Here is a 27,997-nt window from a genome sequence, read left to right on the forward strand (position 1 = left end):
CTTGTTAGGACACTTTATTACCGTCCTTACACCAGCATGCTTCTGCCCTCAACTGCCGACCTGTCCCTCTTCTCCGCCTCTTCCTGTCTCCCCAGTCCTCCCCTTTCTCCACCCACACTGCTCCGCCCACGCAACCACTAGACCCCTCATCTCTACATCTCCCCCTTTGTTAGCAAAGAAATGAGTCACCAAGAGTTACATCTCTTCAATCAGCCGCTTGGGCTGACGGATCGTTTGCCGTGGTCGGAGTGTGCGGCCTTCAGGCACTGTGGTGGTTTCGGTTCCGGGTATCTGTCCCTGTGGCTGTCACCACCGCTCTGTGCTGCAAGTTGCCGAGTTCTTGAAGGTGTAGTTCGCGACTCGAGTGTCTCTTGTAGACCTGGGCTGCACTTCTGAAAGTGGGACACATTTCGGGTTACGCGCCTGTTATCTGACTCCGCTGTCAGCATGGTGCCTTTCTGACGAGTGACCGTCAGAGGTTCCGCTCTGAACCTGCTGTCTGTCTTCTTGGATTGCTCCTGCTTAACGACCACGCAGTCACCCTCGTGGAACGAGAGGGAACGAGCCCGTCTTCTGCCATCCGCGTACACCTTCATGCTTTCTTTGCGAGCTTTGTCGGTGGCTTCCACTTCCCGATGAACACGGCTGGGAGAAATGGGTCGCAGCGCTCCCTCCCAGGTGGGTATCCGGGTCCTGACCGGGCGTCCCAGCATGAGTGTGGCCGGGCATTTGCCTGTGGTGGCATGCGGTGTCGTCCGATATGCTCGGAGTACATCATTGAGAGCTGCCTGTGGGTCTCTCTTGTCCAGAGCAGCCTGTTGGAATGTCTTTTTGAGAGTGGCCATGAATCTTTCCGCTGTGCCGTTGGCCTGCGGCCATAGTGGTGTTATCCGACGGTGTCGCACATTCATGAGTGTCAGGAAGTCACTGAATTCCCGGCCATTGAAGGGAGGCCCATTGTCTGTTTTCACCTCCGTGGGTATGCCCCAAGCTGCAAAGACTTCATCCAGGATGGTGAGCGTGGCAGCTGCGTTGGTGGATGGGACGAACCGGGCGATGGGAAACCGCGAGTATTCATCTATTATGACTAACACGTACTTGCCCGACGGCATGGGGCCGTAGAAATCCATGGCCAGTTCTTGCCATACTCCTGGTGGCAGGGGCGTCATCTGAAGTGGAGCTGGCGGGTCTCCTTGCCTTACCACTTGACACTGCAGACAGTCTTTCAGAGTGTGCTCTACCATTTTGTCTAGGAAGGGGAACCAGACACGTTCACGAAGTGCTCTTTTCGTCGTGACTACTCCTCGATGGCTTTCGTGTGCCAGGTTGACGACTCCCTGTCTCAGTTGCTGGGGTATTACAATTCGGTTGTCTCGCAACAGTAGGCCATCGGGTGTAACAGATAGTTCTTCGCACACATTCCGGAATGCTTGCCACTCCTGACGCTTTGTGGTGTCACCCCTCTCGTCCTCCGACTCTTCGTGCCGCCACCTGTTCGTTTGGACCCTTCGGATCACCTGTTGCAGCATGGTGTCTTGCTGGGTGGCGTCCAGGATAGCCTCTAGGGGGACCGCTGGTGGCCGCGCTTGGTCCACCACAAAATGGATATACTCGTCTGCCATGGACGGTGTGTGACGCTGCGAGTCTTCCGGGTGGCGCGACATGTAGTCGGCCTGGTTGGCAGCCTTCCCTGGCTTGTGCACGATTGTGAACGTGTATTCCTGCAGACGGAGTCCCCACCTCTCGATGCGGGGTGGCATTTTGGACCGGGGGTTGCCATAGATGGTGACGAGCGCCTGGTGGTCTGTTACCATGGTGAAATGCTTCCCGTAAATGAACACGTGGAAGTGCTCACACGCCCACACCACCGCAAGGCTCTCCTTTTCCGGTTGGGAGTAGGCTTTCTCCGTGTCGGAAAGGCTCCGGCTGGCGTGCGCCACAATGTGTCGGTGGTCCGTGTCCTTGTCATATTGAGCCAGGATGGCTCCCAGCCCAACGGGGCTTGCGTCCACTGTTATTTCGGTCTTGCGATCCGGGCTGAAATATGCCAGGCTTTCCACCGTGCCCACGGCTCTCTTTATGTCCTGGAATGCTTGCTCGCATTCGGGGGTCCACTCAAATGCCTGTCCCTGTTTGGTGAGAGTGCGCAGAGGGTGACTGATTGTGGCATAGTCCTTAATATATCTTGAACAGTAGCTCGCCATGCCGAGGAAGGACCGCACATCACTGACGTCAAGTGGACTCTTGGTGCTGTTCAGAGTACTCACTTTGTCAGGGTCTGGTTGCATTCCGGCTCCTGAAAAGATGTGGCCAAAGAATTTCAGTTGCGACTGATGAAACTCGCATTTCTCCCTGTTGAGCGTGAGGTTGGCTTCTAGGAGAGCATGGCAAACCCTGTCTAGGGCCGTGTCGTGGACTTGGAGTGTTGCCCCGTAAACTAGAATGTCGTCGCTGTAGTTCAGCGTATTTGGGATGTGATGTATTGTTTGTCGGATGGCTTCTTGAAATATTTCTGCGGCTGATGAAATGCCGAAGTTTAGTCTCTTGTACCTGAACAACCCTAGGTGTGTTGCGAATGTCGTGATGTAGCGGGAGCTCTCGTGTAGTTCCAACTGATGGTAGCCTTTGTTTAGGTCCAATTTAGAAAACACCCTCGCCCCATTGAGGGCGGCGATCATGTCACTTAAGTGAGGTCCTGGATGACGCTCTCTCTCAATGGCGGTGTTGGGCATTCTCATGTCCACACAGAGTCGTACTTTCCCTGGTGTTCCTTTCTTCGGTACTATCACGACTGGAGATACCCACGGTGTGGCGCCCTCTGTCCGTTCGATGATGTCGGCGTCCAGCAGGTCTTGCAGCTCATCCTCCACCGCTTGCTGGAGGTGGAACGGTACCTTCCGCGGGTGTTGGGCAACCGGGCGGACCTGGTCATTTATGTGGAGGCGGATCTGGCCTCTGTTCATTTTGCCGAGTCCGGAAAACAGCTTTGGGAACTTGTGAATGGTGTCATTGTCACTGTTGACGCGATACAGGATCTCCACCAACTTCAACCGTTCAGCAGTTGGTAGACTGAGGAGACAGTCTGCCTCCGGTCCCTCGATGACGTGAATCACGGCCGGAATAGATGTTGTTTGATGCCTCAGTGTCGTGGAAAACTTCCCAAGGCAAGGGAGCGGCTTCCTGGACATCCAGGTGTAGACACGCACGTGTGCGGGATTGAGCCGAGGCCGAGGGTTCATCTTCTTATATTCTGTCACTGGGATGTAGTTGAGGGATGCCCCACTGTCCATCACAAACTTTGCGGGATGCGTGCCAACGCTGATGTCCAGCCGAGGGTATTTTTTAAGCTGGTCTGGATCGGCGATCATGTTGGCATATTCAACGGGATACTCATGTTCACTTGAAGGTGAATCGGAGTCTCTTGATGGTGATCTTCTGGACCACCTTGAGGACCGTGACTCCCTGCTGGACTGGGAGGACTTGGAGGAAGACTTCCGGCGGTCCCGTACCGCTCGCGCGTGATGGCGGCGCGTCTCGCCTCTTGGTGACCTCGTGGAGGCTTTTTCTTTCTCCCGGCGGTAGTCCCCGCACATGGTCTCAAAATGATTGTTGCGACCACACTTGTGGCATTTCTGTCCCAGGGCTGGGCACGCCCCGATGTGTGGGAAGTCGTACCCGCAACGGTAACATCTTCTCAATGGCGCCTTCTTCCCATAATCCTGATGCCTGCTTCTCTTCCCCGAGTCAGGCCGTCGATGGCCAGGGTGACGGTGATGTCTCGATGGCGGCCGAGCTTGTCGTTCCCGTTCTCTCGACCCCCGGCGAGGGCGGTCGGTGCGCACTTGACAGACTACCTCCTTGCGATCCACGCGTCCTGCCTCCATGGTCTTGGCTTGCTCTTCAGTCTGATCATGGAGCCTTGTGATCTCTTCTATTTCATCCAGCGTGTGACTTTTTTTTAGCAGTTTTCTGCGTAGCGTCTCCGACTGGCAGCCGTCGATTACCCGCAGGCGTATGGCGTCGTCCGTCGAGAACTTGTCGAACTCACAGTGGCGCGCCAGTCGCCGCAACCTTGTGATGTATGAGCCCATGACCTCATCCTTTTCTTGTCGCGCTCTTTGGAACACGTATCGTTCATAATCTACGTTCTTCTTGTGCACGAACTTTCGATCCAGGGCTGCACGCACACTCGCATACGTTCCCGCGTCTGCGGCGGGGAGTTCCTTTATCATCTTGCTGACGTCCTTGCCCACGAGGTTCCGAAGTGCGATCAGTTGATCCTCGTCCCCCATCACCTTCGAGCCCTTAATGTAGTCCTCAAAGTCTTCAATCCACTCTTCCCAGCGAGGGCCCATGCTGCTCCCAACCACGAGCGCTAAGGGTTCTGGGGGGCGCATGTGCGATAGCCCCATGATGATCGGCTTCGCATCCTGGCGCGCTGGAGAATGGGCTGGGGATCCATGGTTCGACATCGTGGTGCACGTGTGATGCGTTCAGCTTCAGCGCAGTGCAGGCCCAGGGAATCCTACGTGGAATCTTGTGCGCTTTCTTCAATTAGTTTCCCTCTTCTTTTTTTTTTTTTTTTTTTTTTGTATTTGCCTGTGCTTGTTGAAGTTTCAGCGTTGCCTGACTTCAAAATGGCCGCCCGGGCCTATTTGCATGGGGCGTCTGAGAGTCCGCCTGACTTCAAAATGGCCGCCGGCTGGAGAACGCGTGTAGACATCCCACGTGGTGCCGGGCTCTCGATTCATTCATTCCAGGACAGCGCGCTGCTTAGACGGCCCCTCTCATCGTCCGCTTTTACTCACGGCTTCACAGCAGGTAGGCGGGTGGGTGGAGTCCTCGAACTCGCTGCTCCGACCTGGCCTGGGAGACGCGCGTGTCAGCGTCGTCACTTCTCTTCCTGCTTGTCACGGTGTCAGTCTGTTCTCACCGCAGGGCGCTCACTCCTTCAGCTGCGGAGCTCTCAGGTCGCGGGTGACGGCGCTTTCGCTGGTTCCTTGCTACCAGACCCTCGCCAGCTTTATCAGCGTGCTGGTGTTCCGGGAGAGCATCCAGCTCTATCCCACCCTCGTCGCCAGCTGTCGTGTCCACTCAACCACAATAACGACAGACACAGAGGGTTCTTGTTAGGACACTTTATTACCGTCCTTACACCAGCATGCTTCTGCCCTCAACTGCCGACCTGTCCCTCTTCTCCGCCTCTTCCTGTCTCCCCAGTCCTCCCCTTTCTCCACCCACACTGCTCCGCCCACGCAACCACTAGACCCCTCATCTCTACACTCTCTGTCTCTGTATTCAGAATGCTGGTTTCAGAACGCTATCAACTGTCAGTTTTCTGAGCTCAGATACTTGTCAACTGTCAGTTGTGTGTGGTGAGACTATTATCAGTGGTTAGTGTTCTGTGTTCAGAATAAGGGCAGGTATCTAGCTCTGTATCCGCATTGTTGGTTTCAGAAGGTTATCAGCAGTGAGCCTTCTGTGCTCAGACTGTTGTCTGCTGCTAGAGATCTATGTTGAGAATAGTAGTAGTTCTCGAGCTCCGTATTCAGAATGGTGGCTTCAGAATGTTACCACCTGTCAGTCTTTTGGGATTTGGTTGTTGTCAGTGTTCTGTACTGTTGTCAGCTGTTAGTGTTCTCGGGCACTCTGTCAAGTATGTTGGCTTCAGAATGTTTTCAGCAGGCGGTCTTCTGGGCTTAAGTTGTTGTCAGGTTTCAGTGTTTTGTACTGTTGGCAGCTGTTAGGGTTCTGTATTCATAATAGTGACATTTCCTGGCTCTATACTTTAAATGTTGGTTCAGGAAAGTTATCTGCTGTCGGTCTTCTGGGCTGAGGTTGTTGTCAGGTGTCAGTGTTTTGTACTGTTGTCAGCTGTTAGGGTTCTGTATTCATAATAGTGACATTTCCTGGCTCTATACTTTAAATGTTGGTTCAGGAGCGTTATCTGCTGTCGGTCTTCTGGGCTGAGGTTGTTGTCAGCTGTCAGGGTCTGTACTCAGACTGTTCTCTGCTGCTAGTGTTCTTTTTCGAACTGTAAGTAGCTCTCGGACTCTGTACTCATAATGGTTGTTTTAGAATGATAGTTGCAGTCATTCTTCTGTGCTTGGATTGTTGTCCACCACAGCCCTTGGGCTCTGTACTCAGAGAGTAGGTCTCGGATGTTATCAGACGCTAGTTGTCTGGGCTCAGGCTGTTGTCAGCTCTCAGTGTTCTGTGCTCACTGTTGTCAGCTGTTGGTGTTCAGCACCTTGGCATCTGGTCGTGCTCTGTACTCAACTTATTGGTAGGAATTAGTTACAGGATAAGTGCGTCCTTTATGGGGGGTTTGTCACCATGGTGCTTTCTGTTTACATTTTCATGCACAGTGAGACATATTTACCATAGGTGTTTCGGGTTAGACAAACCTGTAATGTAACAGTTGTCCTTTAACATCTCTGCGACTGCCGCTGCGCCCTCCCCCTCCAGGGAGTTATCACTGAGGTTTAACTTCACGATGAATGTGTTGGTCACCAGTGCGAGAGACAACGCTTTGGCTCCCTGCGGCACAGAAAAAGGAAATCAATTGATTGAACGGCTGTAATACCATTATCCTTCACTGGATCAGCTATGAGCACTGTCAAGCAATATTTAACATCCTAAAATTAACAGACAAGGGGTAGCGTGCTTTAAGATATCACAGTGTGCATGGCGTTAGCGCTGGTAGTGCTCAGTGCGACGATCTTGTTTGGTGCCCTCCCCCATGGCCTCCTCCTCAGATTCCTTCACAACCACCCAGCAAAAATGCCCCTGAGCTCGCCGTAGCCGCTCTCACATACATTTAATTCGTTTTAAAACGCTGGTAAAGGCTGGCTTCAGTAATCCACTTAAAATACAGCTTTGGTCTTTAAAGCAGGCATATAAACCCTCTGCGCTACTTTATGGTGAGTCAAAACTGCCACTAGACAAAACTTCAATCTCTCTCTCTCTAGCTTGAACATTGATCACAAGAGTTATCTTGACATTTGTATTGCTGCCTGAAAGCTGAACTCACAAGGAACTCTGCAACAGGTACTTCTTATTCATAAGTTATTGCTAAACACAGAGCTATCCCACCACCACCCTCACACCCACCCTGCCCGAGGTCGTCGCCCCCCCCTTGCACTGGTTGCACGGCCGTAAAGCTGGCCCTGACATTGTGCTCCACAATGATCCATCACACAGCCCAGCCACCATCATCAGGCGTGTGATGTGGTCAGAAACATGTGTGTGCCAAGCTCTACTATACATAATAGTGAGTTGTAAAGTAAGAGGAAGGGATACAGCTGTGGATCATGTGGACAATGACACATGGATGGGCCATCTGAACGACACTTCTGGAAATAATTAGAAAGATATGAAATAAGCAGACGTGATGATTGTGTTCAGGAAGCCATGTCACGGCTTATGATAGACAGCTAGATAGATAGATAAATGTATTGGTGCTTTTGGCACGTGATCTCCGGCACAAGACAGACACGAATAATATTAAAAACATCTTTAGAAAAAATATTTAGAAAAAAACGAAATGCTGTTAAAGCATTTTAAGATTAGCGATAAAATACTCTCCAAAGCAGTTTGCGATTATCTTCAATTGCCAAAGACATGGTGCATGAAGAAAGTATTTTGCATCACTTTCATCCTTATTAGCTTCTTTTAAGGTAACAACTTGCTTGTGAAGCTGTGTTGTGCAGGACATCTGGGGGCATATGTATCAAACGATTTTTTAATCGCAAACGCTGCGATTCGCAAAATAACAGCGTTTGCGATTAAAAAATCGGTAATCGGGATGTATGAGCCAAATCCCATCGCAAAATTAAGGAATTGCTTATTTAGCGATTTCTTAATTTTGCGTAAGCATTTAAGAAATCGCAAATTGCGATTTCTTAAATGATATGTAAAAAGCACCCAAGTTGTGCGAATTATCCTTAAGAAATCGCAAATTACCACCAACTTCCAGTTGGTGGTAATTTGTGATTTCCTTTCAAAATGCACTTTTTTGAATTTTACAAAGTGCCACGTGGCGCTCATACATGCCCTTAGGGCATGTATGTGCGCCATATGCACACACATGCTCATTTCAGGGGTGCATCAGGGTGTCATCATGACACCCTTGCACCTTTGAAATTATTCTCAAATTGCGATTAGCAAATTGCGATTCGCTATTTGAGAATTACTTCCCATTCATTCCTATGGGTCTCCTGGCCCATAGAAATGAATGGGCAGGTATTCCGATTTCGCAATTTGCTAATCGCAATTAAGGAATTTTAAGAAATCGCAAAAAGTTTGCAATTGTTTAAATACATCCCGTTTTGCAATTCTCAAATAGCGATTCTTTAAAAATCGCTATTTGAGAATCGCAAATGGTGATGTTGATACATATGCCCCCGGGTGTGCTGCAGCTCCTCCATCCCAGCCACTTTATAAAAAATCTCTTGCCACTCACAGCCATCTCTGCGCAGGTCATCATCAGTGTGCAGGACTGCTCGAGGCGGGACATCCGCAGGGAGTTTGAGGTCAAGTCGTTTGAAGGTTCTACACCCACCCTTCCTTCATTCATAATATTAAAGCAGGAAATTAGGTGCATCTTAGCTCAAAAGAAGACAACTTCCTGTTATCGTCCACTCTGGTGCTTATAACCCTGAATTGAATATTCCGCACCCAAAATCTCCAATGCCACAGGTATCAGTAACTTTAGGATGTTGAATAAGCTCCCAGTTCCAAGTGGATCCTGATTATTCTCAATGAAAGGGGGAGTTATCCCAGAAATCGCTATTACATAACCATTTCCCACAGTAACTGCCCATTTCTGCATGTTTTTTCACCCAGAGAGTTCATCTGTGCTTAGCTTGCTAAATGTTCGAGAGGGAAGCATTGGATGTCCAGTTTTCAGTTTTCCCGCCGGATTTGTAATCCTCATTCACACGGTACTTCCTGTGACTGGCTGAAATGTAATAATCTTAGAAACTTTCGACCATGCAATTAGCCTGTTCTTAAACTTCTCTGTACTCCTGCAGTTGAAATGTCAGCCTAGCACACTACTAAGCCTTACTAAGGTATTCGCCCTCCTACAGTAAGGAGTCCTTTTTAAAAGGTTCCTCTTTTTTTAGCGGGCTGCAGACACTTTTAACTGCCTGTGAACTTCATGTGATCGCAATAAAAAGAGAATATAGAGAGTGGTCTTCAGTGTTGATTTGTGCACTGGTTCATTTTGCAGGGTGACAAAGTAGCCCACTTCCACAATCACCTATGGAACTTCCAAATCCATTGCTTCTACCAATGTTTGGTTTACTTGCTTTCCTTTTATCTGGTACCCCTGTTGTAGCTCATCAAAGAGGCATGGAGATGCACAGATGTGGCTTTTGACCGAGTCTCCATTTGCAGTTCAACTTCTGTTCTCTCAGACAGATCATCTTAGCTGGTTCTAGTGAATGATGTCCATTTAGGAACCCATTCTCAGTTTTCAAATCTGTGGGATGAAGGGAAAGTGTCCTCTTTCATTCACAAACGAAAGGAGTCTGCACTCTTTGCTACCATGACCTTGTCTTAATCCGTTTTTTGATCATTTCGTACATCATCGCCTGCTTTATTTTTAATATAGCGTATTTGTGTAATGTGTTTATCCTTTATGATCTACTTGGTAAAATCGAATAAAGATTATTATTCTCCTCTTTTTTACCATGACAGAAAAGAATATACACTCTTTTATTCAGTAGGAGAAGGAATGTGCAATATCTTTTCTCAGGCATTAGGTGGAAAAGTAACCATTATGCATGAGAGTGGATTTGAAACTACCAAAGTATTCTTAGGATTACTGAATGGGAAATTAAAGAGTCACTGAAACTGCAGGCAAGAGTGTATAGAGATTGTTTGAAGAAAGGAAACGTCCTTTTACTTCTTACCAAATTTATTAGGCACACCTGAAATAAAATACAATTTTAATTTGGATACTGGTCACTTTGAAAGTGTCCATTTGATGGTATTTCCATGAGCTACCCGTAGCAGCTAGATCAGTACAAGCATTCCTTATATGTAGCAGTAATACCCCAAGACTAACTTTTATACCCAAGGATTGTATGCATATCATATATGACAGAGAAGTAGATCTCAGCAATGCAGGAACTGATGGCACCAGAAGGGAATACCCCTCAAAACTAGGCCTGGGCGGAAAACTACACTACGCTTGCGGAGTGTGCGTAGTTTGCGCAACTACGCGCTACACGAATCACACTTAGCACAGTGCAAAAACGCGTAGCGTAGCTGTCATTTTTTTGCTCGCTCCCGGTCCTCAATGTCAAGTTGGCAACCGCGAGCAAGCAAAATCAACATCTCGGCGAGACTTTTTCCTCGTTCGCGATCAGCAACATCAAGTTGCCGATCGCGAGCGTAGAAATAAAACCTCCTGGCGAGATTCTCAACGCGAGGAGGTCAGGTTTCTCATTGCGAGTGGTCGCGTATGCTCGTGACCACTCGCGATGAGAAACTACCAGTCCACATTGAGAAAGCTGCCGCTCTAGTACAAATCTACTTGAGTCGCAGAAAACGACCGCTTGCACTGTGCATGATGCCGTTCGCAATGATTGCACAGTGCGGACAAGCATCCGGCACTGTGCAATAATTGTGAACAGCATTTCCCTACCGCACTAAGCAGTTCGCAGATGCTTTTAAACTGGCAGTACAGACCCCGCAGGGTGCTCAGTGTGTGCCAAATGATCGGCAGGGTTGCCAAATGACCACCAGCTTTCTAAACCCCAATGGATAAAAATGCCTTAATTTCATTATGGGCACTCAACAGGCTCAAATGAAGCCCACTTTAAGTGACACGGATCATCTGGCCAAAAGGAGCGTTCCACATCATGCTGATAGCTATAGTGAGTAATGGAATCTATGATGGGGACATGGAGTTCATCAGAAATGTATTGCCACAGCTTAGTAGCTGGTATTCTAGGAATTACCATCACATTGGAGACCGCACTTTGTGGTAGCAGGTGGTAAGATTGACAGCAAAAAATATAGAGCTGTAGCTATACCTTCTCTATGAGCAAGGACCACACCTAAGCAGAAGGGAAAAGAAATGTCTGAATATAAAGGTGAGATTAGGAACTGTCCCACAATGTCATGTGTAATATGGACACCTGGGTAAATGCTGGAAATAAATGCGACAAGGGGATATATGTTCTGGTAAGTGCTGCAGCCCCTGAATGGGAAAATGACAGAGGAATGGAAACTCACAGCATGCAATGATATGTGTACTGAAATTTTGAAATCTCAATATAACTAACCCAATATGTGAAGTTCCTACATTTGTATTACTTACTGTCTCCTCAGTTTCTAAACCTATCCTATTAAATGTAATTTGATTACCATTATGACACAACAAAATGAAAGCTAGAAGAGTGATCTCACTATTGGGCAAATTAACCAGCGTTTTCACACTTTGGGTCATGTTTAACCTGTGAGGATCATATTTGAGAATGACCAGACATTGTTAAACTTATCTGCAAAAACCAGTGTACTGCAACAACATACAGATGAACAGCATACGGATGAATTGTGGTGCAAAAATAGTGCTGCGGTGACAAGGAACATGCTTTTATTTGTGCAGGAAGCAGTTCATCCACCTTCAAGAGAAAATTAGAATGAAGGATATGATTACCCATATAGGTATCAAATGAGCAGATACCACTGCCAAGAATACCTTTTATAAGAAACATTGCCAAAACCAACATACCCACCTTGGATGTGTCAATGCCCATAAACACAGGCCTTCACAAATGCTGTTTACACATGTTGCGTACATAAAAAATGATTATCCAATTAAAACCTACCCTATTGGCTTTACCAATGCTGGGGATATAGCCACAAAAAGGGTTGCTTTTTGGTAAATGTACATATAGGAGATGAAGAATTGAATGCAACAAGCAGCATGATGATTAAGTGTACTCTCCAGATGTAATAGCTCCTTGCGCATTGTGATGGAAGCACTGCAAAGAAAGTGGAATGAAACACTAAAATAGCCAGTGGCAGGAAGTGAAGGTAATATTCTTTGGGTGAATCCAAACACCACTGTATGCATACATAGTACTATAGTAGTGTCCTGCCAACTGGTGCTGGCCACCTTGATTTTATAACCTTTACTAATATCTTTGTACAGCATATTATTCCTGAGAAATCATGCTATAAAGATATGAATGGACCTTAAGCTTAGATTTCAATTACTTGGGAACCAGAGCATGGAGCAGATGCTTCAGGTTCTGTTGCTGCCCCATCTATCTGGTATTGTCAACCATAACTATGTGTTCATGAGATGCATGCCCCTGAGATTTGGTACTTATGAAGACCTACTGTAAGTGATAGTCTTTACACAGCACCAGCGACCCCTTGTTTGATCTTTGATGTTGGAGACAAGTCAGAGTATTAAGGTGCCTTCTATTGAATGGTGGACGTTGGACTAGCCCTTTTACCCATGCCCTTCTCCCCACAAAAACATAATTTGTTTGTGGGTGGAACTTCCAGTTTACATTCAGATTCACATCTGTCTGATCTCTAAAACACTGAATTGTCCCCTCTTGTGCCTAGGACCACGAGGAACTAGAGCAATCAGCAAATGTATAACAACATACTTAAATCAATGTGACATTTTGTCTGGAGCCTTAAGTTAAAATGATCAGGACTTAAAGTCAATGGAGGAGGACAGAGATTCATGGATAACCTACAGCTGACAAACATGCCCGGATAGAGTGATATTGTCCATGCAATTTCAAATGCATGGCCTTACTACACAACTACTATGAACTGTTTGAGGTTGTATATCTGCAACAGAATTTGCTAGAACGTTCTGCTATGTTTTGTTGTTCACCATATTAACTGCTTATCTGTAAGAAATTGGGTTATTAGTTGAGGTGAGTGGAAGCCCTACGCAAATATTAAACACAATCCTTGTCAGGGTGAACCAAAATAGTTACTAAATAAAACTGACCTTCTGATAGCTTGGCACATGAGCAGTCATGCTTAACATAGAAGCAATGTGAAAGTATTTATGAAACACTCAAGAAGTAATAAAGTTAAGACACAACACAATAAAAATCACAAATCAATTTACAAAATAAAGTATACTTTATTAAATAAAATTACACCAAAATCCAAACAGTAGAACAAGAGTCAAGAATTTTTAGAATTTCAGGTGAAAATAGTCCAAAAAGCACAAAGCACTACTTGTGGTCATCTGGTTGCGCTGGGTAAAATCACAAGTTCATGCTGATCATAATGGAGCGTGGGTCAAATACAATGACCAGTTTCGTCCTGCTGAAGAGTTACCGTCTCAAGTCTGCTTGAGGAGTTGCTGTTTGTTTTGGTGGGGCCACATGAAGATCATTGTTGGGGCAAGCAGCAGGTCGGGTGCTACAACACGGTCACTGTTGCAGCACAAAGAGCTGGTGATTTGTGTTGCAGTTGACACAGGCTGGTGCTGTCAGAGCGAAGTGCAGGTCCTGCTGGAGCTTTGCATTGGCAGTTGACGCGGACTGTCAAATGCCGGCCCAAACTACAGGTTTTGCTGGAGCTTCAACATGGCGGTCATCGTGGACGGTCGCTCCTTGGCACCCTACATGATTATGAGGTGCCCAAATCTTGTGTAGCTTCATCTTCACCTTGAGGTCAGAAGGAGTACACTCTGATGCCAGCCAAGAGCTCAGGGCCAGGGGGCACCGCTTGGGTAGCTGTAGCTCAAATAAGTCCGCAAACTGATCCTTAGAGTCACTTTTGGGGAGCTTGGGTTCAAGGAAAACAGGGCCCATCTTTGTTCTTCAGAGAGCAAAGCAGTCCTTGTTCTGAATCTTCCACAGGTCCAGGAGTGTACTGATGAGAGGTTCTGAAGGTGCCAGTTATACCTGGTGTCAGCATTTGTGTGGGGAAATTTGCAGGCCTACCCTGAAATCCTACTTTTTGAATACCATGTACCCTGCCATATGATCCTTTAGGGCCGACCTTAAGGGTGATTTACAAGTATTAACAAGCTAGAAAGAAAGAAGGGAAAAGGGAGCTAAAGAAAGACAAAAAGAAAAAGGAAAAGAAAAGAAAGTAGGAAAGAAAGGTGGAAAGAATGAAGGAAGTAAAAAAGAAAAAAGAAAGGAAGGAAAGAACAGAAAGAATGAAAAAAGGAGGGGTAAAGGAAGAAAAGCTTGAAAGAAGGAAAAAAAGCAGAAAAGTTGGAAAGAAAGAATGAATGAAAGAGGATAAAGAAAGAAGGAAAGAAAAAAGACAAGAAAGAAAGAAAGATAGAAAGAAGGCAAGAAAGAAAACAGGAACAAAAGAAAGAAAGTAGTAAAGAAAGCAGGAACAAAAGCAGAAAGGGAGGGACGAAAGTAGGAAAGCAGAAAAAGAGGATAGAAAGTTGAAAAGAAAGAAAAAAGAAAAGAAAGAAGGAAAAAACAATGAAAAACATGCAAGAAGGAAAGAAAGTAGAAAAGAAGAAAATAAAATCGGAAAAAATTAAAGGAAGAGGAAAGAAAGCAGGAAAGAAAAAAGTAGGAAAGAAGGAAATGTGGAAAGAAAAAAGAAAGACACAAAAAAGAAAGAAAGAAAAAAGGAAAGAAAGCACAAAAGAAGGTAAGAAAGGAGATAAGAAAGAAGGAAAGGAAGAAAGAAAAAAGAAAGAAAGAAAGAAAGAAAGAAAGAAAGAAAGAAAGAAAGAAAGAAAGAAAGAAAGAAAGAAAGAGAGAGAGAGAGAAAGAAAGAAGGACCAAAAGACGAAATGAAAGCAGGAACAATGGAAAGAAAGCAGCAAAAAAAATGGAAAGAAAAGGCAAGGGGAAAGATGGAAAGAAAGAAGGAAAGAAAGAAAACAGATTAAAAGAAAGAAGCAAATAAAGAAAGAAGGAAAGAAAAAAGAAAGCTGGAAAGAAGGAAAGAAAACAAGAAAAGGGAAAAAATAAAGCAAGAAAATTAAAGAAAGAAAGAAAGAAAGAAAGGAAGAAGCGTAGAAACAAAGAAGGAAGGAAAAGGAAATGAATACATAAATGCTACAAATGCTGCAAATAAAACATGACAAAGGCTGATAGTTTTTCTGGGCAAAGTTGAATAACCATTGGTGGAAATGAGTCCAGAATAAATGTTTTGTAAAGAATTGTCTGCTTATGAATTCACATGTATAATATTGGAGCTTTTGTTTGTGTACTGAATGCATAGTAAAAAGAAAATAAGTTAATACAGAACAGTTTCAATTGACGCAATCGGTTATGCTGTAAAATATCAACAGCCAGGTAAACAAAGGAAAAAAGGAATTTACAAGATCATTGATAGGAGCTGACAAAGAATGGAATGTGGCGTGTGCCCACATCTGGTAGAACGGTCTTGCTCTAAACTCAAGTTCTAAACACAAAGGCAACACAAAAGTAATTAAAAAATAAAAACAAAAACACTAGCACTGAAGGGAAATACCTTGTGTGCAGATGTGCTCATTATGAAAGATGAAAATGCAGTCACTCAAAGTGAAGTTAACCAGTGGCTGAAGTAGGCTTGCCCATTGCCCATGCTGTAGTGGGCAGAAGTAAAACGTGAATGTCACAACAACAGACCAATGGATTAAAAGAAGTGGCTGAAAGCCCCTTTAAGCAAGTATACAATACATATAATTTTAGTAAAATCAAAAGGTCTTGGATAACACCAGACCTAAAAAGGAAAGTTTAGGCCTTGAAATGGAAATGGCATTTTAAAACTGCACTGCAAGCTGCAGTTTTAGCACTGCTTTAGTGGGTGGCACAAAGCGTGTTGCTGCCCACTAATAGTATTTCATTTACAGGCTCTGGGTACTCCAGTACCATTTACCAGGGACGTATATGTAAATTAAAAGTGCCAAGTAGGCATAGGTCCCTTTTTCCATGTTTTTGGGACAGAGCACAAGCACTGTACAATTAGTTAGCATGGGTAAAGTGCACATAGTCCTAGTACCAATAATAACGGGTTGAGTAAAACTAAGAAGTGAAGGCAAAAGTTTGGGGAATACCATACTAAGGATGTCTGGTCTAACACTAATGCTAAGGACAATAGACCTTTTGCTGGATATCTTTTTTATAATGTGTCAGATTGAAGTAAAGTTCTGATTTGAGCTGATTAAGAGCTTCTTCCATCATAATGGTGCCGATTACGATCCGGTAAAAAATGTCCCCGTACGACTCGTATCCGGTCTTTTTACCGTACGAATCGTACAAGTGCCGTACAAACTGGCAATCACGATTCGCATGGTAAAAAGTCCATACGAACCGCATTGGGAATCATTCCCCACACGTCCTCGGGTCGGAAAATGTGTCCGACACGTCCTCGGACGATTTACAGTACAAATGTGAAAAGTGAAGTCCGACCGAGGAATCACGATCCTCCCCGTGCGTCCGATCTCACAACAGTATGGTAAAAACACCGTCCGCACCGAACTCCCATTGCAACCATGGAGACATGTGCCCACATACGCGCCCAACACTCCCCCCAGCACCCATACGTTCGAGTCGTACTCCCCGTGTATGTACACCCCCCCAGTATGTACACCCCTGTACGTGTCGAACCCCCACCCGTGTATGTACACCCCTGTACGTTCGAGTCGTACCCCCACCCGTGTACGTGTCGTACCACCGTGTATGTACACCCCGTACGTTCGAGTCCTACCCCCACCCCTGTACGTGTCGTACCCCCGTTCACCTACACCCGTGTACGTCAGAGTCGTACCCCCACCCCTGTACGTGTCGTACCACCGTGTATGTACACCCCTGTACGTCAGAGTCGTACCCCCACCCCCGTGTATGTACACCCCTGTACGTCAGAGTCGTACCCCCACCCCTGTACGTGTCGTACCCCCGTGTACCCACACCCCTGTACGTTCGAGTCGTACCCCCACCCCTGTACGTGTCATACCCCCGTGTATGTACACCCCTGTACGTTCGAGTCGTACCCCCACCCCTGTACGTGTCGTTCCACCGTGTATGTACACCCCTGTACGTCAGAGTCGTACCCCCACCCCTGTACGTGTCGTACCCCCGTGTACCCACACCCCTGTACGTTCGAGTCGTACCCCCACCCCTGTACGTGTCGTACCCCCGTGTATGTACACCCCTGTATGTTCGAGTCGTACCCCCACCCCTGTACGTATCGTACCACCGTGTATGTACACCCCTGTACGTCAGGGTCGTACCCCCACCCCTGTACGTGTCGTACCCCCGTGTACCCACACCCCTGAACGTTCGAGTCGTACCCCCACCCCTGTACGTGTCGTACCCCCGTGTATGTATACCCCTGTACATCAGAGTCGTACCCCCACCCCTGTACGTGTCACCCCACCGTGTATGTACACCCGTGTACGTTCGAGTCGTACCCCCACCCCTGTACGTGTCGTACCCCCGTGTATGTACACCCCTGTACGTTTGAGTCGTACCCTCACCCCTGTATGTGTTGTACCCCCGTGTATGTACACCCCTGTACGTTCGAGTCGTACCCCCACCCCTGTACGTGTCATACCACCGTGTATGTACACCCGTGTACGTCAGAGTCGTACCCCCACCCCTGTACGTGTCGTACCACCGTGTATGTACACCCGTGTACGTCAGAGTCGTACCCCCACCCCTGTACATGTCGTACCCCCGTGTATGTACACCCCTGTACGTTCGAGTCGTACCCCCACCCCTGTACGTGTCATACCACCGTGTATGTACACCCGTGTACGTCAGAGTCGTACCCCCACCCCTGTACGTGTCGTACCACCGTGTATGTACACCCGTGTACGTCAGAGTCGTACCCCCACCCCTGTACGTGTCGTACCACCGTGTATGTACACCCGTGTACGTCAGAGTCGCACCCCCACCACAACCTCCTAAGTACGGAGCGCACCCCAGGCCCCAACATCACAACCGCATGTACGAGTCGTACCAAGCCACACACAAGGACAGCACCGTACAACCAAATGGCCCATGTACACACCGTACACACGCTAAAAACGCACGTACACCACCAGGACAAACCACAACAACACAAGAATACACCATTCGAATGGCACAAAGCCACAAAACATGTCCAACAACCACTAAAATAACACATTCACTGACCTGCAACTGCCAAAAACAAACAGAGGCCCAAAACACCACCACTCCTTATAACACACCCACCCAAACTTCAAACACAGCCACACCCACCAATGGACCAATAAAAAGGGCCCACACACACAAACCATGAGCCTTTGCAACAGAATCACTGCTGCCAGACACCACAGACAACCTACAGCACCATACTACAAGCTTCACCACACCTTACACTTGCACACCTTCACACAACCACCTTCACAAACACCCCCTCATCACATTCACACACACACCTGCACAACCACACCCACACACCCACAACCATCCACACACAACCCCCACCATCCACACACACCCCCCACCATCCACACTCACACCCCTCACCATGCCCACTAACAAGAATCCAAAGTTCAGTAACCGAGAGTTGGAGGTCCTTGTCGATGAAATCCTCAGAGTCGAGCCACAGCTCTTTGGAACATTGGTCAGACAGACCAGCATGGCAGCAAAAACAGCCATGTGGCAGACCATCGTCGATGCTGTGAATGCTGTTGCGGACACCAGAAGGACCAGGCATGAATGCCAAGCCAGGTGGTACGATCTGCGGAGGAGGGTCCGAGCCAAGATGCTGGAGGAACACAACCAGGCCAACGCCTGTTGGAGGGAGGACCGCCGGGGCGTCGGGGAGACTACTCCGGGGCACCTTCCTACCGCAAAGTTATAGCCGAGCGCCGCTGAGAAGCCCCCTAGGGGAGGTCCTTCTCCTATGTTCGTACTAGGCCCAGTAATACCACCACACAGGACTCCGTATCAGTTGCTTTAACTTGGTTCTTTATCAACAGTAGTACGTTCAAATATTTACAGTGGGATCGAGGGATCCAATAAGAGTCTCAATGTCTTTAGAGGGATAAGGTAGCGGGACAGTCTTAGTACCAGCCAGGTACAGGAAGGCTCTGCTCCAGACCTTGAGTGCTGATCTCGGAGCGGCTCGGACGTGGAGAGCCGCGACGGCGTCTGCAGGGCTTGGGTGCTAGTTCCGCTTCGGTCGAGCCGCGACACAGTCAGCAGGGCTCCGGTGGTAGGTCCGCTTCGGTCGAGCCGCGACGAGGTCAGCTGGGCTCTGATGGTAAAGTTCAACAAGGTCAGGCCGCGACAGCGTCAGCAGGGCCCCAAAGGTTCGTGAAGGTCTTTAAGCACGATGGAGCCGCGACGTCGTCAGCAGGGCTCAGAGGGTGGGTTTCAGGATGAGTCTTCTTCCGTAGGGTCAGCCGCGATCCGATCAGCAGGGCTCTTGACTCCAGGATACAACTACTGTCCTGCTGTCGGGTCGCCCCAGATATAGGACTGGAGCCCTTTGATGTCCGGACCCTTGCGCCCGGAGGGGGCGGAGAGGCCGGGTAGGGAGCGGCCAGACGCCCAGCAGGAGAGGCGCCAGGCCCCAGAGAGCTGTGGGGCGATCGCACCTAGGTGTGGGAGGACGGTTGGGGGTCCCATCGATACTGCCCTCCGCCGGTAGTGGGAAGGGTTCACGTGGTATGCCCCGGGCCAGGGGTTGGCGCCTTGATGTCGGGCCTCGCTGGGACAGAGGCCGGGTGAAGCGGGGTCACGCAGGTGGTCACGTGGAGTGACGTATAATCCAAAATGGAGGAGCCCCGAGGTGCATGGGACCTCGTGCGGCTTAGCGAGGGGGAACAGGACCACGCCACGAGGGCGGCTCCCACACGCGTCCCCCCCAGCTGAAGGCAGGGAGAGTCACCCATCTCCTTGGGGGTTCTCCTCGCCGAGGCGAAAGAATCTGGACAGGCCGTCAGCGTTGGCGTGGTCGTTGCCGGGCCGGTGTTCCACAGTGAAGTCCATCCCTTGCAGCGAGATGGACCATCGCAACAACTTGGGGTTCTCGCCCCGCATTTGCATGAGCCACCGCAAGGGCCGGTGGTCAGTTTGGACCCTGAAGTGGGTGCCGAAAAGGTAGGGCCGGAGCTTCTTGAGAGCCCATACCACGGCGAAGGCCTCCCGCTCGATGGTGCTCCACCTCTGTTCTCGCGGCAGCAGTCGGCGGCTGATAAAGGCCACAGGTCGGTCGAGTCCCTTGGCGTCCAGCTGGGAGAGGACCGCCCCGACCCCGTACTCCGAGGCATCGGTCTGGACTACATATTCCTTGCTGTAGTCAGGGGCCTGTAGCACAGGGGCAGCGCACATGGCCGCCTTGAGGGCCTCAAAAGCGGTCTGACAGCGGGGCGTCCAGTGCACTACCTTGGGCTGTTTCTTGGAAGTGAGCTCTGTAAGGGGGCCCACAATGCTGCCATAATCCTTGATGAATCGTCGGTAGTAGCCTGTGAGGCCTAGGAAGGCCCGGACAGCGGTTTGGTTTGCGGGGGGCTCCCATGCCTGGATGGCGTCGACCTTTAACTGGAGGGGCGCCACCTGGCCACTCCCCACCTGGTGGCCCAGATAGGTCACAGATCCTTGACCGATCTGGCATTTACTGGCCTTAATGGTGAGTCCGGCTCTTTGGAGAGCGGCCAGGACTTCCCCGAGGTGTCCTAGGTGTGCGGCCCAGTGGTCGCTGAAGACGGCAATGTCGTCGAGGTAGGCCGCACTGAAGGCTTCTAGTCCGGCCAGGACCTTGTTCACGAGCCTCTGAAAGGTCGCTGGGGCGTTCTTCATACCGAAGGGCATTACCCGAAAGTGGTAGTGCCCATCGGGGGTGGAAAAGGCGGATCGTTCCTGGGCGCTGGGAGTGAGCTTGATCTGCCAGTACCCAGCGGTGAGATCAAAGGTGCTTAGGTAGCGGGCGGCCCCTAAGCGATCGATCAGCTCGTCTGCTCGTGGCAAGGGGTGGGCATCGGTCTTGGTGACTGCGTTCAGGCCCCGGTAGTCGACACAAAACCTGAGTTCCGGGGCAGTGCCGGGGGCGGCGGCCTTCGGCACCAAGACCACCGGGCTGGCCCACGGGCTGTCGGACGGCTCGATGACTCCGAGGGCGAGCATCTTGGCGACCTCGGTCTGTATGCAGGCTCGGACTCGGTCAGGTACTCTGTAAGCGCGGTGTCGCACAGGGGGGCTGTCCCCGTATCCACGTCATGGACGCACCAGGGGGTCACCCCGGGCATGAGAGAGAAGAGGGCAGCGAAGGGTTGCAGCAGCTTCTGGCAGTCATGGCGCTGTTCTGGTGTCAGGGTGGCGGAGAGGCGGACGCCCTCCAAGGAGCCGTCTTGGCCCGAGGACCCCAGGAGGTCTGGTAGGGGCTCGGAGTCACTTTCGCCCCCATCGTCGGTAGCCAGCAGTAGGCTTAGTTCAGTCCGGGCAAAGTGGGGCTTGAGCCGGTTGGCGTGCAGGACCCGGAGGGGGTTCCTCGGGGACTCCATGTCGACTAGGTACGTGACGGGGCTCTTCCTCTCAACTACCTTGAAGGGCCCGGTCCACTTGTCCTGCAGGGCGCAGGGGTCCACGGGTGACATGACCCAGACTTGCTGGCCCGGCTCGAACTCGATGGTTGAGGCATTTTCGTCATACCAGCGTTTCATGTCTTCTTGGCTGGCTTCCAGGTTGGCTTCTGCCAGGGCCCGGAACTTCCGAGTCTGGTTCCGCAGGGTCAGGAGGTACCGGTAGACGTCGGGAGGGGCATCTTGGACTTGCGCCTCCCAGCCCTCCTTGACCAGGCTGAGGGGCCCTCGGACGGGGTGCCCATACAATAGTTCGAAGGGGCTGAAGCCCAGGGATTTCTGTGGTACCTCCCGATAGGCGAACAGGAGGCAGTGCAGCAGGACATCCCATCTTCTCCTCAGGGGCTCTTCCAGGCCCTTGATCATCCCCTTCAGGGTTCGGTTGAACCGCTCGACCAGTCCGTTCCCCTGGGGGTGGTAAGGGGTGGTGAATTTATAGGTGACCCCACATTGTTGCCAGAGGGATCTCATGTATTTTGAAATAAAGTTCGTACCCCTGTCGCTCACCACTTCTCGGGGGAACCCCACCCTGGAGAAGATGCCCATCAGGGCCCGACCCACCACTGGAGCTGTCACGGTGCGGAGTGGGATGGCCTCGGGGTATCGGGTGGCGTGGTCGACCAGTACCAGGATGAAGCGGTGTCCCAGGGCGGTTCGGGGGTCGAGGGGTCCCACGATGTCGATCCCCACTCGTTCGAACGGGGTGTTGACGGTTGGAAATGGTTGTAGGGGGGCTTTCACTCGACGCCCAGTCTTCCCGCTAACTTGGCAGGTCGGGCAGGACCGGCAGTGATGGTCCACGACTCTTCTCATTCGGGGCCAATAGAAATGGGTCACTAGGCGGCTGTACGTTTTGTCCCGCCCGAGGTGTCCGGCAAGGGGCACGTCATGTGCCAGGTTCAGGAGGAACTCTCGAAATCGGAGGGGGAACACCAACACCCGGCCGGCCCCTAGTTCGGCGACTTTCTGCTCGCTATACAATAAGTCATTGTCCCAATAGACCCAGTGGGTTCCCGTGGGGTCCCCCGCAGCCTGGGCGGCCGCTTGCTGTCGGGCCCCCTCGAGGGACGGGCAGGCCTTCTGCTCTTGCTGGAATTGTTCGCGGGTGGGGCCTCCGTCGTGGCGCCACTGGGCCAGCTCGGGGATCTCGCTGAGGGAGGCGGCCTCGTCGGTAGAAAGTTCGGACGGCCCGGCCTCCTCGTCAGGTTCCTCCGTGCCGGAGGAGGTTGATAGTTCGGGGCCCGTCGGCTTGTCGGGGGTCGTGGCAGCGGCTGGTTGGGCGGTCATGGACCGGGTGGTGGCGCAGGCCCACTCGGGCAGTCCTAGCATCCCCAGATGCTCTCGGCGTTCCACCTGGGCCCAGGGGGAGCTCTCTAGGTCATTCCCCAGAAGGCAGTCTACTGGGGCGTCGTCGCGGACAGTCACTTTCAGGGTGCCGGACACTCCTCCCCACTCGAAGGGGATCCTGGCCATCCGGCACATGCTCTCGGTGTTGTCCGCGGTCCGGACAGGGCATAGGACATGCGGCAGGATTTGTTCGGGGGTCACCAGGTGGCAGCGGACAGCGGTCACACAGGCCCCAGTGTCCCGGAGGGCCTCAGCCCGTCGTCCATTGATGGTGACCCACTGTTGGTACTTCTGGGTGTTGCTTGGGATGGCAGCTCGGGGCACCATTTCTCGGGAGCCCAGGCATACAAGCGACATGGCAGCTGTTTCCCACTCGGGGGACCTGCCGTCGTGGTTTTCCTCCTCGTCTTCTCCCTCCCCCAGGGTTGCGGCGGCTATTTGCCGGGGAGGGGGCCCAGCGGTCCCGTTCCGTCGGTTCACGGGGCAGGCCTGGTCGCTCGCATAGTGGCCGGTCTGCTGGCAGCCGTAGCAGGTCACTGTCGGTCGTGGTCCAGGCCGTGCGATAGGAGTCCCGCTTCGGCCCATGGTCGGGGACGTATGGTTGGTGGCTTGGCCTCGTGGCGGGCTTCTGGGCAGCCCGGCCGGGAATTCTCGACTGCGGTGGGACCCCCCTCCTCCGCCTCGCTGGCAGGGAGGTCCCGTGGTACTCCGTTGGTAGTCCCCCACGGGGTTCCGGGGGACCCGGGTGTTGACCCATTGGTCTTCTTCGGCGGCGAGCTTCCGGGGCTCGGTCAGTTTACTGTCCAGGAGGTGTTGCCTTAGTTCAACAAAGCAGTTGTTGGCAAGGTGCTCCCAGACAATGAGGTCGAACAGTTCATTGTATGAGGTGACCTTGCTTCCCTTGATCCATCCTTCCAATGCTCGGCTGAAGAAGTCCACGTATTCGACCCACGTGGTACCGGGGAGCTTCTTGCAGTCCCGGAAGCGCTGCCGGTACATCTCGGGTGATAGTCCGTAGCGTGTGAGTAGGGCTTCTTTCATGTGGTCGTATGATGTCATCACCGCGTCGGGGAGTTGCAGCAGGGTATCCCGGCCCTCGCCGAGGAACCTCCCCCATAGGCCGGCACCCCAATCCTTCTGGGGTACCCGATGGGAGGTCATGGCTACTTCGTACGCTCGGAACCATTGCTGGATGTCGTCATTTTTATAGTACTCCTTGACGACATCCTTGGGGATGTGAACCTTTGGCTCGGTCAGTGGCAGAGCGTCCCGGGCTCCGGGGGTGCTGGTCTCCCCCGTTTTAGCTTTTAGTTCAAGTTCCTTGAGGCTCCTCTCGTGCTCGAGGGTTAGCCGTCTCTCCTCTAGTTCCCGATGCCGTTTCTTTTCCTCGATTTCCTCTTGCAGCCGTAGTTGCTCCAAGGCTATTTTCTTCTCCGCCAGTAGGAGCTCACCGTCCAGCCGGAGTCGGGCGAGGTCCATTTCGTGTGTCCGGACCCTCTCCCGTTCTCGCATTTCTTCGGGGGAAAGGCTGGTTTCTGGGACGGTTCGCCCCCCATCTGTCGGGGTTGGGGTTGGCAGGTTTCCGTCCCGGGCCGAGGTCCCTTCGGCTCGGGGTGGAGTGGTCTCGGGTTCTGCCCAGGCTTTCAGGGCTTTCTGCATTTCTTCCTTGGTCCCCAATCCTGTGGTTGGGATCCCTTTGTCCTTGCAGAATTGTTTCAGTTCTTTGTGGGTGTATTCTTCCAACCTTTCCGGCTGGAAGGTTGTGGCCACGGTTGCCTCTTGGCCGTCCATGGTTCCCTTTTCTTTCCGTCTGGTTAGGTAGTGGGTGCGTTACTGGCCTGTATGATTGCGTCTGGCTCGGATCCCGTTGCTGGCCACCAAATGTTGGAGGGAGGACCGCCGGGGCGTCGGGGAGACTACTCCGGGGCACCTTCCTACCGCAAAGTTATAGCCGAGCGCCGCTGAGAAGCCTCTAGGGGAGGTCCTTCTCCTATGTTCGTACTAGGCCCAGTAATACCACCACACAGGACTCCGTATCAGTTGCTTTAACTTGGTTCTTTATCAACAGTAGTACGTTCAAATATTTACAGTGGGATCGAGGGATCCAATAAGAGTCTCAATGTCTTTAGAGGGATAAGGTAGCGGGACAGTCTTAGTACCAGCCAGGTACAGGAAGGCTCTGCTCCAGACCTTGAGTGCTGATCTCGGAGCGGCTCGGACGTGGAGAGCCGCGACGGCGTCTGCAGGGCTCGGGTGGTAGTTCCGCTTCGGTCGAGCCACGACACAGTCAGCAGGGCTCCGGTGGTAGGTCCGCTTCGGTCGAGCCGCGACGAGGTCAGCTGGGCTCTGATGGTAAAGTTCAACAAGGTCAGGCCGCGACAGCGTCAGCAGGGCCCCAAAGGTTCGTGAAGGTCTTTAAGCACGATGGAGCCGCGACGTCGTCAGCAGGGCTCAGAGGGTGGGTTTCAGGATGAGTCTTCTTCCGTAGGGTCAGCCGCGATCCGATCAGCAGGGCTCTTGACTCCAGGATACAACTACTGTCCTGCTGTCGGGTCGCCCCAGATATAGGACTGGAGCCCTTTGATGTCCGGACCCTTGCGCCCGGAGGGGGCGGAGAGGCCGGGTAGGGAGCGGCCAGACGCCCAGCAGGAGAGGCGCCAGGCCCCAGAGAGCTGTGGGGCGATCGCACCTAGGTGTGGGAGGACGGTTGGGGGTCCCATCGATACTGCCCTCCGCCGGTAGTGGGAAGGGTTCACGTGGTATGCCCCGGGCCAGGGGTTGGCGCCTTGATGTCGGGCCTCGCTGGGACAGAGGCCAGGTGAAGCAGGGTCACGCAGGTGGTCACGTGGAGTGACGTATAATCCAAAATGGAGGAGCCCCGAGGTGCATGGGACCTCGTGCGGCTTGGCGAGGGGGAACAGGACCACGCCACGAGGCCGGCTCCCACAACGCCACTGGAGGAGGGCCGTCCCGCAGACCCGTACACTACCAGCCCTGGGAGGAGAGGGTGATGGCCATACAGCCGGTGGAGGCAGTCGAAGGATCAGGAGGACTCCGAGACCCGGGTGAGTACACAACCAACGCACCTCACATGGGGGGAACGTCATCCACAACCAAAATCACAAACAGGCACGCAACCACCCCAAGCTATCGCATGACTCAACCACACTCCATGAACACGCACATGCCACTGCCGCCACCATGCCCCATGCACCCAGCTGGACAATGTCAAGTCACAGGCCACAGAAGACACCAACACATGACACGGTAACCTGGATGGCGGGAGGGTGGGCCCCAAAATTCACATAGTGCAACTCAGAAGCAGACAACAATGCCCTCTGCCCATATGGCCCAGGTCACAGCCAGACAAACAGTGTGTCCCCACACAGGAAAGACTCGCCAGCAAATGGCGGACGCCTTGCATCAACACATGGGGGTGAAGGCACTGTTTTGCACATGACAGCAGCTAATGAACAGCCAACATTGTGAAAGAGTGGCAGCACACACCACCACAGCAGCAGCGCCGAGACACACACTACACCCAATGGGTGCCTGGAGATCAGAAACAAACTCACATCAACAAGCCAAGGGCCATTCAAAGATCTGCTAACAGTCTGTGCCCAGGAAGCTGGGCTGAGGTGACAGAGGGTGACCCACAGAGGGAGGGAGAGGGGGACAGAGAGGGAGGGAGAGGGGGACAGAGAGGGAGGGAGAGGGGGACAGAGAGGGAGGGAGACACAGGGAGACGGACAGAGGGAGGAGGCTGACACACGGAGGGAGGGAGAGGGGGACAGAGAGAGAGGGAGACACAGGGACACGGACAGAGGGAGGAGGCTGACACACGGAGGGAGGGAGAGGGGGACAGAGAGGGAGGGAGACACAGGGACACGGACAGAGGGAAGAGGCTGACACACGGAGGGAGGGAGAGGGGGACAGAGAGGGAGGGAGACACAGGGACACGGACAGAGGGAGGAGGCTGACACACGGAGGGAAGGAGAGGGGGACAGAGAGGGAGGGAGACACAGGGACACGGACAGAGGGAGGAGGCTGACACACGGAGGGAGGGAGAGGGGGACAGAGAGGGAGGGAGACACAGGGACACGGACAGAGGGAGGAGGCTGACACACGGAGGGAGGGAGAGGGGGACAGAGAGGGAGGGAGACACAGGGACACGGACAGAGGGAGGAGGCTGACACATGGAGGGAGGGAGAGGGGGACAGAGAGGGAGGGAGACACAGGGAGACGGACAGAGGGAGGAGGCTGACACACGGAGGGAGGGAGAGGGGGACAGAGAGGGAGGGAGACACAGGGACACGGACAGAGGGAGGAGGCTGACACACGGAGGGAGGGAGAGGGGGACAGAGAGGGAGGGAGACACAGGGACACGGACAGAGGGAGGAGGCTGACACACGGAGGGAGGGAGAGGGGGACAGAGAGGGAGGGAGACACAGGGACACGGACAGAGGGAGGAGGCTGACACACGGAGGGAGGGAGAGGGGGACAGAGAGGGAGGGAGACACAGGGACACGGACAGAGGGAGGAGGCTGACACACGGAGGGAGGGAGAGGGGGACAGAGAGGGAGGGAGACACAGGGACACGGACAGAGGGAGGAGGCTGACACACGGAGGGAGGGAGAGGGGGACAGAGAGGGAGGGAGACACAGGGACACGGACAGAGGGAGGAGGCTGACACACGGAGGGAGGGAGAGGGGGACAGAGAGGGAGGGAGACACAGGGAGAGCAAATCAGCCGTGTGGTGTGTGGGAATGTCTGCTCGTCAGCAGGTAGACTGCGTGCATGTAGCCAAGGGTGGCCAGTGCCAGAACCCCCCCTCTTCTCCCTGGCAAAACACAGGGCCATGTCACAACCTGTTCACGAGCACAACGACAGCTACCTGCATTATATAACTGTGTGGATCCACTCCATGTGCACATGTACAGTGCTACACGAAAGGCGCCAATGCATGGCTCGCCACACCTGCCCACTCCACTGCTGACTGCAGTCACACTTGACGCAGCAAGTAAGACTGTGCCACACATAGTTAAAGGGGCCAAAGTGGTGCCCAAGGGACACACCCATGCACAAGTGCACTGTGAGTGGAATGCAAGACAGATCCTAATTCCAAGAGGA

The 27,997-nt window shown here is 51.9% G+C and overlaps 1 protein-coding gene across 2 annotated transcripts in view; it reads right to left on the reverse strand.

The window, feature by feature from the left end:
* Positions 1-27,997, reverse strand: part of LRRC74B (leucine rich repeat containing 74B) — a 412,716-nt gene that overhangs the window by 170,644 nt on the left and 214,075 nt on the right. For both annotated transcript variants that reach the window (XM_085634037.1, XM_085634038.1), the window contains exon 4: positions 6,408-6,540. In XM_085634037.1, the coding sequence (XP_085490163.1) occupies positions 6,408-6,540 (133 nt within the window). The remainder of the gene's footprint in view (positions 1-6,407; positions 6,541-27,997) is intronic.

This window comes from Triturus cristatus, chromosome 11, assembly GCF_964204655.1.
Source record: "Triturus cristatus chromosome 11, aTriCri1.1, whole genome shotgun sequence".
NCBI lineage: Eukaryota > Metazoa > Chordata > Amphibia > Caudata > Salamandridae > Triturus > Triturus cristatus.